The 14,963-nt window shown below is 38.2% G+C and overlaps 1 protein-coding gene across 14 annotated transcripts in view; it reads right to left on the reverse strand.

The window, feature by feature from the left end:
• Window positions 1-14,963, reverse strand: part of CELF2 (CUGBP Elav-like family member 2) — a 690,477-nt gene that overhangs the window by 284,998 nt on the left and 390,516 nt on the right. The window contains exon 1 of one of the 14 annotated variants that reach the window (XM_030570301.1): window positions 11,820-12,083. The exons of the other annotated variants lie outside the window; for them this stretch is intronic. Coding sequence (XP_030426161.1) covers window positions 11,820-11,893 — 74 coding nt within the window. The 5' untranslated portion in view covers window positions 11,894-12,083. Of the gene's footprint in view, window positions 1-11,819; window positions 12,084-14,963 lie in introns of those variants that run through there. 14 annotated transcript variants of the gene reach the window in all.

A 14,963-nucleotide genomic window follows, 5' to 3' on the forward strand; every position in this document is an offset into this window, starting at 1 on the left:
TGCTGCAGCATTTTAAATGTAGACGCAGCCTCAGAACACAACAAGAGAAAACAGACAGATACAAGGAAGCAATGAGACGATATTGCTCAGTATCATAGGCAGTGGTCTTAGCACACCAGAGGATAACTTTTGTCAAGTTTTTTGTAGGTATCATAGCAAAGGAGAGTGCGAAGAAGGGATCTGAAGGAGAACAACGACGTAGCTTTGCAGATGTTTCTGAGGAGCTCCTCCCAAGCCAGAGGAGCAGCATGGGAGAAAGTACAAAGGTGCTTGTTTGAAAATTTAAGAAGTGGACGATGGTGACTAATAACACTGGCCAATCAGAGGCAAGTGTCAACATCAAAATAGTGAATGAGAGACAATAGGGTAGGTATAAGTGATAAAGGGCCTTGAAAGTCAAGATAAGTAGCTTATGTTTGATACGATAGAGAAGGGTGACCCCCCACGCCCAGTGAAGTATGAAAAGAGAGGTCAAAGGTAGGAAAATGATCTTTGCAAGAGCATTCTGAATGGAAATGAGTAGGGCAAGATTATCTCTCTCAAAGCCAGAGAAAAGGATGTTACAGAAATCAAGGCAAGACCATGAGAGTCTGGATGACAGTTTTACCTGTATGGATGGCACACTGAAGTGCTATATTCTACATTTACTTTTTTTCATTGGCTCTGTGATGGCTTCTCATTACTTACAGTATGTTTTCAGATGAAAAGGGGGTGGTGTTTGCTGGCTCTTGGATATTTTATTTTTTATCTTTAGTTATTTACAGAGATCTTTCTTTTTCAAGTGTGTTTTTGGTTTTGGTTATTTCCTGCTAAGTTTTCATAAAGGACTTCAGGAATCACACTTTAAATGTATCATCAGCATCATCATGACAGTTTTGCATATTTGGGTTTTGGATTTTGCTGTTTGGGGTTGTTTTTTTTTAAGACTATTTTTTCTTGCTTTTTACTGCATACTATGACATTTAAAATTAGTATATATTGGAGCTCAAATATTTTCTCTGCTATGTTTGCATCATTTCTAATGTTTATACTCTGAACACCCATACAAAGCACCTAGCACTCTTTCCTACGCACAGAGCAGCTCTCCCAACACAAATGTGTACCTCGCACATAAAACTCATGTCTGGCACAATACACCTCTCTCCCCCTTTTCCACTCCCACATGCCAAGAACATCTGTCCATCCCACATAGACTTGTCTTCTACCTGCACCCATCCCCATCCTGACCTCTTCATATCCAAGAGAGCAAACTAAGAGAAGGACTGACTGACTTGTGCCACCTATAGAGCTCTACACTCCCTTTCTCGGAGAAATAAGGAATCTTTTTAAGGATTCTGGCATCTCCTGTTCGCAAAGGGAGTTGAGGACCAAGGAAACCCAAAGACAGACAGGTGGCCAATGTGCTACAAGGGAAAAGGTCTGCCTCCCCACAGAACATCTCTCTCCAGGTGGCAGCCTCTGGCGCTCCTTTGGGCCAAGCTGAACTGCATTTTGCTGGATTCCCTGTATCTCTGCAGCAATAAATAGCTTCCTGTTCTCTCCCCAGATGCACATACCCGATGGTGGTACCATGGGACCCCTGCCTGAGCTTGGGCTCAAGGCAACTATCCTGCCCTCACCAGGGGTGCATGATCAGTCCCAAAGTACACAGATGTGCCCATTCTGCTTGCTCAAAGGAAAAAGCAAGGAAGAAGCAGTACCTAAGGATTCTGGAGTAACACATTATCCTGCAAATATGGACGGCAGTCAGTGTGGTTAATGACTTCACAGGCCCAATTAAGCCTCCTCTGCAATATTTCTGACTCTTCTGTATTGCCACACGTGTTCTAACAGGATGGGTTTGCATGACCTGCTGAGGAGTTTTATTATTGTTATGAATTATTGTATTAACATAGTCTGTGCGGTACAATGGACAGAACAGAAAGACAGTCCCTGTCCGAAGAGCTTTGTGCTCTGCAATGTAAGAAGAGTTTAAGCAGATTCAAGTGAGACCTTAAATACCGAAGTATTGAACCGCAGACAAGAGCGGACTTTTAAAGCTGCTAGGTAGTCCCATTCCAGTCACTCTTTACATATACACACATCCTTTGCTCAGATCTCTAGTGTGTCAGAAGTTACTACATGACAGAGAGACAGAACAGAGGATAGAGGCCCTCTATGTACAGTAATAAACATCTGAGGCAGTGTTGCAAAGTTGCCACCCCAACACATTCCCTCCTGGCTGGATGTGGCATTGCTACACTTTCACTTCACTTTCTCCCAGTGTCCATAGGACAGCTCTGGCTGTAAAAGTGACCTGGTCCTCCAGCCAGGCCACTTGGCAAGTCCTGCCCCTTCCAAGGCCACAGAGTCCTTTTACCCAAAGTCCAACAAAAAATGTATCCAAAACTAAACAAAGGAGAAAAGAGTGTTCCCCATAAAAGCAACCAGAGATGTATTTCTTTCACACTAAAATAAGTCAATGTACTAGGATAGGCCACATTACACTGCCCATTAGGTATCTACGTTCAGGTCAATTCATTCCTTTTCAACAAGGCAGCACACATGGAAGACTTATCTATAGTAAGGTAAAAGTAGAGTTAATGGCTCAAAGGGAAATTATAGCAAAAATATGTGTAATGTGTCAATGCCTGGATCTGTACTTGGTACCGAGGCACAGGGAGCACAGGGCCAAATTCCGCATTCCTTCCTCAAGCAAAACTCCCAGGAAGTTCGGCAGGAGTTTTGCCTGAAGACCAAACAGATATGGCCCATAGTAAAAGAGAGACAACACTGCTGCAGAAGTCCAATCAAATCTCCCTATTAACTCTTTTTTTCACTCATTTCCATCTTCCCATATTCTTTGTCTTCTGCAAATTAAACCTTAAAACTAATCACACTTCTTGTTTTCTTTCCCCGCCTTGCCCCCCGTTTAATTCCACAGGAAAGCTGGTAACTCAGATCCTGCTGGGAGTAAAACAACCAAAGCTAAGCTCACTTGGCATGTTTAGCACTGACCTACTTCAGTGCTCAAAGGAAAAAGATGAATCACACATCTCTGTTTTAGACTATGAGAACTGTGTTCGCTTCTTTCCATGCTGAGAGCATCTACCTGTGCTCATTCTATAAAGAGGCATTCTGGTTTTGAGCTTAAGCTGATAAAGGTCTATGAAACAGCCCCAATAGGAAGTTTTCAAGAATCAGCTGCAAAAAGTAACCCAGAAAATGGTCAGATTCCTTTCATGCTCTGTTCATATTAGCTGTCTTAAATGACAGCCCATATCACTTCCTGTTCATGGACTCTACAGTTCATGCTTTGAACAGCAGTGTGATAAAGTGACGTGTGTGTGCCTGGTTACATAAAGAGTGAATACATAGCACGCAAACAATAAATGAAATTGTTTTAAAAAGTAAAACATATGCATTTTTAAAAACGTCTATATTTTTTGGCTACTGAAATGACCAAGTTGTTGTCACACTTATGTAACTATAATGCAAATGAACCTATAAAAAAAAAAAAGAAGTTTTCATAGAAGTGGCAAGGCAATCGAGCGGCTTAAAATAAATGTTGAAATGGAGAAAAAATGGAAACCAAAAACTAGGATCTTCATCTATAATGATGTGAAATAAGAGCAGAGCCCAAAGTAGCAGTAGGATAGAATACAGGTCATGGTTGCCATGCTCCAAAAAGCACACTTAGTTAACTCCAAAAATCTACTTGTGGTAAACTTGCAAGCAGGTTCTGTCAATAATCTGGTCACATTTCACTGTTGCTAACGATGGTCTGAAGGAAGGAGACCTGACGGACCTAAACAACTGAATGAGCCAGGAAAAGCACTAGGAAAATCTCTTGATTTTGAAGATTTTCAAAGACCGCTGTCCTCAGCCACAAGTTAAAAACTTTCAATTGGCCGAGACTATTTCAGGCACATGAAGCACACTTATCTGACACCAGGCTGTGTGTTTTTCATGTCTTTCAACCAAGTGCCATGGAAGTCTGCAGTTGATCAGGCAACGAGTGGTGGGTTAAGTAAGTCGCTGATTAGCTTTGTGTCTGCAAAATCAGAGTTAGCAGAAAAACAGCGTAAAAAATTACCAGGGAAGAGCCAGGATTTAGCAGACAAGAAGATACTGTCATGACCTTGGGCGGGGATGCTGTTAGGATCTTCATTACTTATTAGAGTTGGGAGAGAAAGGATAGCTCTATTCAGCCAGTCCCATTCAGTCTGGAGTTGCTCAAAGGACATACAGTGCCCTCACAAAATAGTACAGTTCTTGATAGAGGGAGCATAGGCTGTTTCAACAAGAACTGTTTCCCCACCCTACACCACGTCTCTGAAAACAATGAGCTAACACAGGCCAGCTAAAGATAGGCAGCGACCATTAACATTTATCTGGACCATAAGAATGAATTTATAGCTTCAGAATAATTCAGCATTTGCCATTTGAGATGTTCGTTCCTCATGCACCACTCATAATATTGTCTAAAAGTGACTCGTCACAGTCTTTCAATATCAGTGCATTGAAAAGCTGCAGCCTTAGTGCTGGGATGGTGAGTCTGTGAGAGTGAGAAGACTGGAGACCATTTTGTCAAGGTTAAACATTATGGTAACATGGTGAACTAGAATCATGTTTCCTAAACTACAGGAAGAAATCCATAGCACTCGATCATTTGCATGGGTTTGCACCAGAGTCAACCAATAGCTGCTTTTGTGAATGTGACCACAGTCTTATCTGGAAGACCAAACTGATCAACCCCTAGCTCTCTGCCATATGTAGTGACAACTCTTCAATAAAACAATCATAATCTTGTTTTATAATGACCAGTTGTGACGCAGTAGGGACTGTCTGCATGGGGGGTGGGAGAGCAGGGGATGACTTTAGGTGAGGGACAGTATCTGAGCCTGTAACCTGAGCCAGGAAGGGGGTTGGGGGAAGTCAACACCTTTGCCCGGGAAGCTGGACAAAGGAAGAGAGCCTGCTGGAGAGATTTTTGGTTTCAGTTTTGGGCTGGCTGGGAAGAGGCAGGGAACCCCAAGTCTGGGGTCTAAGATCCTTGCCCCCCAGAGGGACCTGGTTGAGGGAAGCTGGTTGTACCTACAAACCCTGCCTGGGACTGGTGTTCCTGTTGTCTAATAAACCTTCTGTTTTACTGGCTGGCTGAGAGTCATGGTGAATCGCAGGAAGTGGGGGCTGCAGGGCCTGACTCCCCCACATTCCGTGACACCAGTGTTAGGCATCCTTAGTATATAGGTTACTCCTATAATAGCAAACATCATAATACTCTGCATCTCTCTAGCACCTAATATCTCCAAGTACTACATAAACATCAACGAGTTCCAAACTGTGCCTCTATTTCTGCCGTGGTGAAGGAAGGAAGAGGTTGTTAGTGCCGTCTTTGTCCCCAGTTACAGACATCTGCATGGTGGCTAGCAGTGCAGGAAGGGAACTAGGCTCGGCATAGTTGGGCAAGACAGGAAAGGAAAAGTACCATTCCCCCTTTCAGCATTCCAGGCAATGTAGTGGTGCTGATGTACTTACATGTAGACCCGGCATAGCTTACTTTCTCTCGCACGCTGCAGGGGAAATGAGTTACAATCTCCTCCTCAAGCTGTAAAAGTGTGCTGTCCCTTACACCAGGCAGTGGCTCATTATGTCACGTTGACTTGGCCCTTAATTAGGGGCCTGATGCAAAGAATTTGGAAGTTGATGGAAACATTTCCATCGACTTCCATGGAATTTTTAAGCAGGCCCCAAGTCTCCCAACACTAGTATGAGATAAGTATTATTAGCCCCATTTTACATATGAGGATCCTAGGGCAAAGATAAGTTAATTAAGCCTCTGGCACAGAAGGGAAGAGAACCAAGATATTTTTCCTTTCAGTCCTGTGGTTTGAAGGCAAGAGACTATCCTTGCTCCCTGTTAAACATAAGCAATTGTTTGAATCCAAACGAAAAATAAGCCAACAAGCACTGTTGGTACAGTATGTAACTCCTTTGTGAATTGGCTCATCTAGGCATTCATTTAAATACAGTAATTAAGATTTAACATAAAACAGAAGCTGCTTTCAGATGTCATTCTGAAGGCCAGATCTCTCTTCTTTATTAAATGTTATAATTTTGACTATTGTCAGCTGATTTTCAAGAATCAAGCTGTGAGCAAGGAGAATATATCACTGAAGTGTCATATTTATGTAATATAGACTCACAGATAAGGAGAAATTGATTACAAATATGCAGCTCACTGGATGGATAAAACTGCATGAGTAAACCTCAGGAAGATTTATCTGGACCATGAGAATGAATTTATAGCTTCAGAATAATTCAGCATTTGCCATTCTCCTTTTATATTTACCACCACACAGAAAAAAACACAACACAGTTTAAAGCTTTCCAAAAACATTTCTGAAAACCTTTACAAAGAAAGCCAGCAGCTTATTGAAAATGAAAAATGAAATCCTGGAGGGAAACAAGTGGTTCCATCACTTCACGTCTCAATACAGAAGCACTGGAATGTGGGGTGAAGCAATTATACAATGATGATTCTAAAGGGGAATAATTATTTCACAATTACCTGAGAGCATCACATTTATTGCTCTAATTAGTTTTTATTTTCTAAATAGGCTTTCTAGTTTCTGCATTTTTCTTATAGCTATCAAGGGATTTTTTTTTTTCAGTTTACCACCTCCTCCTCCTCCACTTCTCCCCCCTGCCCCCAGAAATAGTTGTCCATATATATAAACAGCACTGAAGCTTTCTATATTCTGTGACCTTCGCTTGTAACCTAACCCCCACCATCAGTATATTTAATCAAAAAAAAATCCTGCCACAAGATATAACACACTTTCTGATTATACAAACTGAAAAATAATAATGCACTATAGGAAATGTGGGATTGCTGAAACAAAAAGACTATTCTCTCCACATTGGACATAAAGAGTTTAGATGATATGCATGCACTGTAGCACATCAGTGATTTCTCTCATTCTCCAGAGGGTCATTTCTTGTTGAAATGCATTCCTTGCATTCCATGAATTTTTAAAAAGCTGAGATATTTTTGCATAATTTTATCCTCTATCATTCCCGTGCAATATTTTTAAACATCATTTGGGATTAATGATGAAACTTGATCTCCTTAGCCAAGATTACTATAAAATATTGAACAATTAACTGGAATATTTAGAATTATAAACTTTTTTTTAAACAATCAATAATTGGTGTTTAATTTGGATAACAAGAAGCATAAACAAAACTGATTATTAATATGATGTGAGGGATCTTAGTGGAAAAATATATTTTAATATGACTTATCAGATACTGAACATTGTTAGTACAGGAAGGCTGCTAGAAAAATTGTAGGAGAAAAAATGTTAAGTGACCAAATAAAATCTTAATTATTGGGTATTTCTCTGAAGATCCTTTTTCCTTTCTGAAGCTTATCACCTGCTCTTTCAAGGACTTTTTTTTTCCTTTTCTTTGCTTTCTATCAACGGACACCAAAGTAATCGCAACTGAGCAAACTACAGTTAAGTAGCAAGTCATAACAATTAAAATACTACTACTAACCAGATCGAAGAGAGAACTGTTCTCCACGATACCAACACACAGTAAGGTTACGGTCTTAGAGAATAGCTGATACCAACATACACGTTTCCGGCTGGCAATTCATGTTTTGATGTCTTACCATAAAAATGAGCTAGCAAGCAGATTACTTTTGGCTCTAAGTGTCATTTCCGAATGGGGTATCATTTTATTAAATTCACTTTAATATGCCATGCTACAGAATGGAGTTCTCACAGACTGTTATTTGTAATGTATTTTGTGTGTGTGTGTGTGCACGCGTGTACACAAATATTCCACATGAATAATGAAATCTCTTACGAAATTCTGTCTAGTTAATGCCTTGTAAGGCAAAAATATAGTCTATGGAAAAATGTATCCTCACTGGTTGCTTAATTGTGTATTGTACATATATATGAATTTGACTCATCCTTGAGATGAGAGAGACACAAATTCAAAGACTGTGTTTTTTATGGATAATTTATGGCAATTTGCTCTGGAACCCAATCAGTTGCGTGGCCCTATTCTAGACCCCTCTGACATCATCAGTATCATGTACTTTAATGACTTTATTCACAGCCATCGAAAATGAAAGTGAACTCAAGTTTGTCCTTCTAGCCAATAATAATAAATAATACTAATGTTAAGCTATCTCATTTAATCCAAATGTCACTAAAGAAGTAAAAATCTTTGGTGGTGGTGTAGTAGCCAATGGAGCCTGATCTCGCTCAGAAATTTTCAGTAATCTGATCTTCACAGCAAGTCACTTTAGAATCCCAAATTGCATACAGAGGTATCTTTTCGAAGGCACTCACTAAGCAAGTTCAGTTAACTTATGTACTAGATTATGGTTCACTAACAAATTTATTTTTCAAAATATTCACGTATATTTAGGCCTTCTCTTTGAAGAAAAAAGTTGTTCATTACATATAAATAAGCAACGCATGTGGATCATGAATAGGTTGTCATACAAGAGATCAGAAGCTGTTTGGCTATTGTGAGGTAGTTCAATAAACTACTTAAAGTTCTTTCTTCAATCTGTTCATGATAGAAGTAATGTCCAACTTCCCATACACTGCCCAAAACCAAGATATTTTTTAATCTGAAATATCATTAATGCTGTCTTTAAAACCCCTTTTTTCCCCCATAAGCGAAATTTTCAAATTCCTTAGCAAAAGGAATTCAGATTTAAACTTACTTTGCAGGTTGTTTTGATTCTCTTAGTAAATTATTTAAAATACATTAAAGCAAGTAGGACCTTTTAGTTTGCAGTAAGGTCAGATACCAAATGTCATATTTTCCTTAAATCTCCCAAGTCAGAGAAAAAAATAGTAAAGTACTAAGAAAAAAAGGCAGTATTTAAAAGTGGTAAGTTTTCTTACCTTGTTGGTTATTAAATACAATAAATAACCCATAATTATCAAGTAGGTCAGCTAACTTTCAAATAAGCTAGTAAAACGCATTGACAACTATTAAAACAATGTGGTTCTCTCTGTTACTTGTTGAACTGAAAGATGAGATTGAGTGATAGAAGGAAAAAAATAATTTCTTTTATAGATACCTCTTCAGTATATAAATGTTCTGGAAATGTAATTGGTACTGTACTGGTTTACTTAAACAAAAAACAAAAGTAATGAATTTTTCCACTTTTTAAAAGGGGTCAAGTGAATAAAAATGCCAATTTTATTGGCTCATTGGTAGCTATTTTTCTTTAAAATAGGAAATTCCTTCTTGCTAAAACCAAAATTAAGATACATTCTACAGGAAGGTAATCTGGCAAGGCTAGTTTTGTTTAAAATGATAACTTTGTGTATGCTCTCTAATACACTGTGCCAAAAGTTGAAACTGTTTTATATTCTGAGGGTGTCACTCTGGATGTCTGGAACAGGCCATTTTAAGGGTAATATGCTTACATGACAAATGGCCCATCATGTGCAATAAGTCTCTAAAACTATGTGAAGCAAAGCCTCCATATTTCATTTAATTTAAAATTCTTCAGGAATTTCTCTCCCTTAGATACCAACTTAGTCTGAATATTAATATATATACACGTGGCAAATGATCCCTTGAAATCATAAAACTTCATAGCTATTAGATCAGCAGCAAAGGTTTCTTCTTATGATGGAGCAAATAAAATCTAGGTAATAAGTAAGTTCGCCTCCCGCAGGCAATACACAACAATACTTGCAGCTTAGAGGACTTAAGTTTCCAAATAAAAGAACAGATCAAATAGCATAAAAAACCTTGAAAAATTCTCCATCATTTAGACATGAATTTTTGGAGATATACTTGGAAAAGGCTGAAGTATGTCTAAAATAAGTTGTATTGTTTTGGAGACGCAATAGGTCCTGTGTCTGCAGAATGATTATTCTGTTCAAGATGTTCTAGAATACAGGATAGGAGTTTCCTAGAGAAACGTATAAAGGTGGCTGCAGAAGGAACAGTTCGACATGGTATAACCCTGCAAGGGGCAAGCAGAAGACAGATTTACATAAGCCTAAGTGACAACTGGGGCATCATAAAATTCAGTTAACAGACCTGTGGAGTTCAAATATGTTTATTAGCAATATCTTTTCTGACTGACAGAAAGGAGAGCAGGTAGAAATATAATCAAGCTGAGATGATGAAACTAAGGTAATTATTGGCTTTGACAGGTCTTCTCAAAAGACTTTTAGAGAAGCTATCTGAATGTTTAGGCTGCAACTTTGCACATTACCTTGTAAACATACGTTAATTTATATAAAAAATATGGACCCCTTCAAATTAAACAGCAAGGGCATGGTGTTAATAAAGACACGTTCTTAAAGAAAAATTTCAAGCAAGAAATTCATTATTTGAATTTAAGAAGATCTGAATCGAGACACTGGACTTGGTCATTTATGCAAACACTTAGCCATTATTCACAGTGAATGAAATTACTGGAATGGTGTCGGTCATCCACATGAAATATGTTTCCTCCCTCCTCCTTTTATTAAATCTCAGAGCCTTGAACAATTGGCTACTATTGAATACTTCTACTCAAAAAGCTTCTTACACTAGGGAAAGAACATAACACCTTACGACAAAGTTTGTTGCCAGCAAAGTAAGTAATAAAACACAGAATGGTCTTACAACAGGGTGCAATATACAAGATGATTTGGGAAAAGCAAGTTGTAGATGGCAGTCATTACTTCACATACATAGCTTTATTTACACTTTAAACTTAAGCATTGCTTCCATCGGAACAGATATGGTATGTAGCCAATGGCAAAGCCTCTTACTTGATTCTAAAAGAACTCAACACATTTATCATTCTGAATACAAGAAAAGCATCAAAATAAAAGGCATTTTAGGAATGTTTAATACAACATGGTATTCAGTTTTCATACATTTCATCAATTGGTTACATCTTTCTTTCTCTTTTTATTTTACATGCCCGGAGTACATGAAAATACTCACCACTTGACAATCCCTAACCGGATGATAATAGAAACTTTTAGATCAAGATTAATAGGACAGACATAAATTAGATGGATACTTTTCTCTCTGAAATTCCAGCACTTGACATATTCCAATAAATCTTATCAGTGGTTCCACTACATATGAAACAACCATCCTCACATTAATTAACACTATATTTACCATAAAACCATTGGGACCAAGTCAAAACTGCCTCTAATTTCTGCACTATGCTACACCTAGCTATTTTTACACTTGATCATTAGAATTTCATTTGAATCGGAAAGGGAATTGCCGTTGCAAATCTGAAGCTGGATTAGTGGTTAATTTTTATAAGTGAATCTTTATCCATACTTCTGAAGGGAATAAGCAACACGGCATACCAACACCAAATGTAAATGATACATGCAGAAGACACAAATCTGTACTGGAATTCCCTCTGGGCATAAGAGTGCATTTATTTATGCAAGGTTTGTGTGCATTTCTCCATATTGCATCAGCAGAATATAAAAATCATACTTATCTTTCTCTTCCTCCTCCCTGAGCCATCCTTATCAGTCTGCCTCCTCAGAATACTAAATATCAAACATGCATCTGCTGCCTTTTTTGGGGGCCGGCAAACTACAAATCACAAAGCAATTTTAAGTGACCGCGGAAAAAATCCTTACTCTCCCTTAAACACTCCTCACAGAGACTTCCAGCAGCAAGTCAGAGGCAAACCCAGTGCTTTGTTTATATGCCCAACCCTCTAAGAAATATGAATGTCAAAAAGCTCCGTTACCAGAGGCAGAGGAGCTCAATTTTATATCTGTATGCTGTCAGGCAACTGAATCTCTACTTACATTCTGTCAGAAACTAGCAAACGGCTATCAACCATCATCTCCGGAAGAAAATCCAGCTTGAATGAAGAAGTCATGTTCTTTTCTGTGCACACCGTTCTGGTCTGGCAAATAAGAATGTTTCTATGCTTGTCTGAGTCAACAACTGTGCTGGCCAAGAGACAGGCAGGGACAGGTGCGAGAGGCCTCCCCAAGGCAGCAGCCAGAGTCAGCAGTTGTCACATTCTCTCCCCCTCTTGTTTTCCTCCAATCCCCTCTGAAATCTACTGCTGAGGCAACTGTCTATAGAACACCAGGTGCTGAAATGGGAGGCGGAGCTTCTTTCCCACTGCAGCTAGAGTTTAACCCATGCACCTCCGTAGGTGTTCACAATGGGTTGGAAAATGCATGTTAAGAATGTAGGCGAGAAAACCTTATAAAACAACTGGAAACTGAGAAAAATCTGTATGTAGATGAATTGCACGGACTGCCTTTAACCTTTTACATTTTCAAACATTAAGAGCAATTATGACATAAAATATAGTTCAGGAACTTGACTTCTTGTTAAAATCTTAGGTCCACTTCCATTTAATGCAGCATATAGTTTCATCTAACTAAACTTTAAAAAGTAAAATGTATTAACTCTGTAAAAGCAACTAAAATATTCAAACTAATACTCATTACACTGGCAAATAAATTAACTCTCAGCAATCATATACAATTTAATGTTTTGGACACACACACACACACAATTATATTACATCAGGATAATGCATGGTTCCATGTAAATACGAATCTCGATATTGTTAATGAGCCTCTTATTAAAAATAATTCTACTTCTGAAATTTATAAAACATGCAAGTTGAAACACAAACAGCTCTCACAGTAAGAACATTAAATTGCCATTTACTGGTGGAAAAACAATTACTATATAAACCTGAAAACATTAGGAACATTGAAACAATAGAAAGACAATTAGTTCCTCAGTAATGGCTTTATATATTCAAAATTCCCACATCTAAGGCTTGGCTTCCATTAAGCTTAAACAGCCATTTCAGGTTTATGGTAGCAGCCCATAGGAAAACGAAGGATGAAAATATCTTCTCTGCTAACCATGATAAAAAGTAGTCATTCTAATAACCATGGCAATCATTTTATATATGAGTCTGCCAAAATCCTTGCCCCCCCACCCACTGATATACTTGGGAGTTCAGCACAGCTGATATAGAAAACAATCAGGACACACAGAAATCTATACACACTCACCCAATTACTAAAACCAAACAAGTGAAGAGCTGTCCACATTTTCCTTTATGTCCTTATATTTGTTTGCTCCAATGCAATGCAGCTCTTGGCAAAATAATTGATGTTTACAAAGATTACTGAGTGATCTGAGGACTCTAGCTAGACAATCTGTTATTTCTACTGTATTTTCTTCTCCTTCTGAGTCTCTTTTTTACATATTGTAATTTTGGATATAACTGATGAAAAAAATCAAACAAAATGAAGAAACAAAAGAGGACTACATTGGGAACATTTAATCTTTAGCATTTCAAATTTTACACTGAAATGTTCTCCCGCTGATCAATACGAAACATGCTTTAACTCGGGCCAACTGTCATTTACTGTTAGTATCCGACAACACGGGCTAATTTTTAAAGTTTATTTCAATGCGTAAGACAATTTATCATTCCAAATAGAAGAAAAAGAAAATCCCTCAGGCTGCTAGAATTTTTGCCTATTTTACAGCTCTAAAGAAAAGGGTTTACCTAAACTGTTGCTCTGATCTGCCTGGGAGAGCCGTAAACCTGAAGAAATAACTTCACAGTATTCTTTAGCAGTTCTATATAGGCCCTTATGCCACCCTCATCAGCATCCTGGGAGCAAACCCACAGAGTGGCAGAAGAATCAGTGTGAAATAGAAATGAAGGAAAGTCAGCGCAACTTTCTCCAGCTGGCTGCAGCCACCTGTCTTTTGATCTGAGGCCTTCCTGGTGGTTAATCCAGCCTAGAGTAGAGCTGGATTAACTTCAGTTTCAAAAATCTTGCAACTGGAGAAGAGGCAGGTTTTAGCCCTGACTAAGCAAGCAGAGAGCTCAATGAGGATGAAGATATTCTTTAAAATAAGAAGTCGTCTCCATCATCATTTGACCCTTTGGGGCCACACCCATGCGCTTCCCATCAAAGTTTTGTGGTACCTTCTAATTTCACAGAAATACAGAGATTCCTGGCCCTCAAACTTTACATGGGTCATTTAGAAAGAAGACAGTCTTAATGAAGAAAGAATTTCACCTTAAGTAAATCAGTTCTTTGCATCTAAGGGGAAAAAAAAAAAATCACAAATTCGCTCAAAATCTGCATATGAAATAAGGAGATCTGTATACATTTGTCCCTTTCTTAAGGTATGAATGCTTAAAATTGCTTCATTAAAACGTATGTTCTTTTGAAATATTTATTTTCCTTTTAATTACATGTGAATTAGCTGGAAGAAGCTGTAGGGAAGCCCTCTTACTGACTTAAGCCTTCTCAGCAGTTTGTTAAATTCTAGCCTCAAATCCCTTGAGGGAATAGTGGATTCAAAGCAGCTTTTAATCATACTATAAGGAGGGTGAAGTAGTATGTAAGTAGGTCATAGCAAAAGCATTACAAGTGCATAGGTTATTGCTTTATTTAACAACTACAGTGTAACACACTTTTCAAAGCACATTTGCTTTTGCTATTTAAAAGTTAGAGGCAGGAACAGGGTCAAATACAAAAGGAAACACACTCTGTAAAGAATACGGAGATTTTAATCAAGAAAAGCTTCTTGGAGGAGGGAGGGAGAGACAGAAGCTGTATTTGAAGAATTTAATTTCCAAATATAAATAATGTAGTGGCTGCATATGCACTTAATATAGTACCCAGAGGGTAAGAGAAAAAAAAATCCTAGTGTTTCACACAGAAATATTACAACCACAGTTCTCTGTTACTTTTAATACTGACTCCATTTCTGTGATCAAAGCACATGCTCACACAATACTGACTTAAAAATATTAAGAAATACTGTTGAGTTAAAGAAAGAATGCTTTGGCAGAACTTACCGCTATCAAATACTGAAAAATATTGAAAAAAATGGAATGGTCCCTTTAATTTTCACAACATAAATTAAACAATAGATATAACAGTCTT

The sequence above is a fragment of the Gopherus evgoodei genome, chromosome 1 (genome assembly GCF_007399415.2).
Source record: "Gopherus evgoodei ecotype Sinaloan lineage chromosome 1, rGopEvg1_v1.p, whole genome shotgun sequence".
NCBI classification, from domain to species: Eukaryota; Metazoa; Chordata; order Testudines; family Testudinidae; genus Gopherus; species Gopherus evgoodei.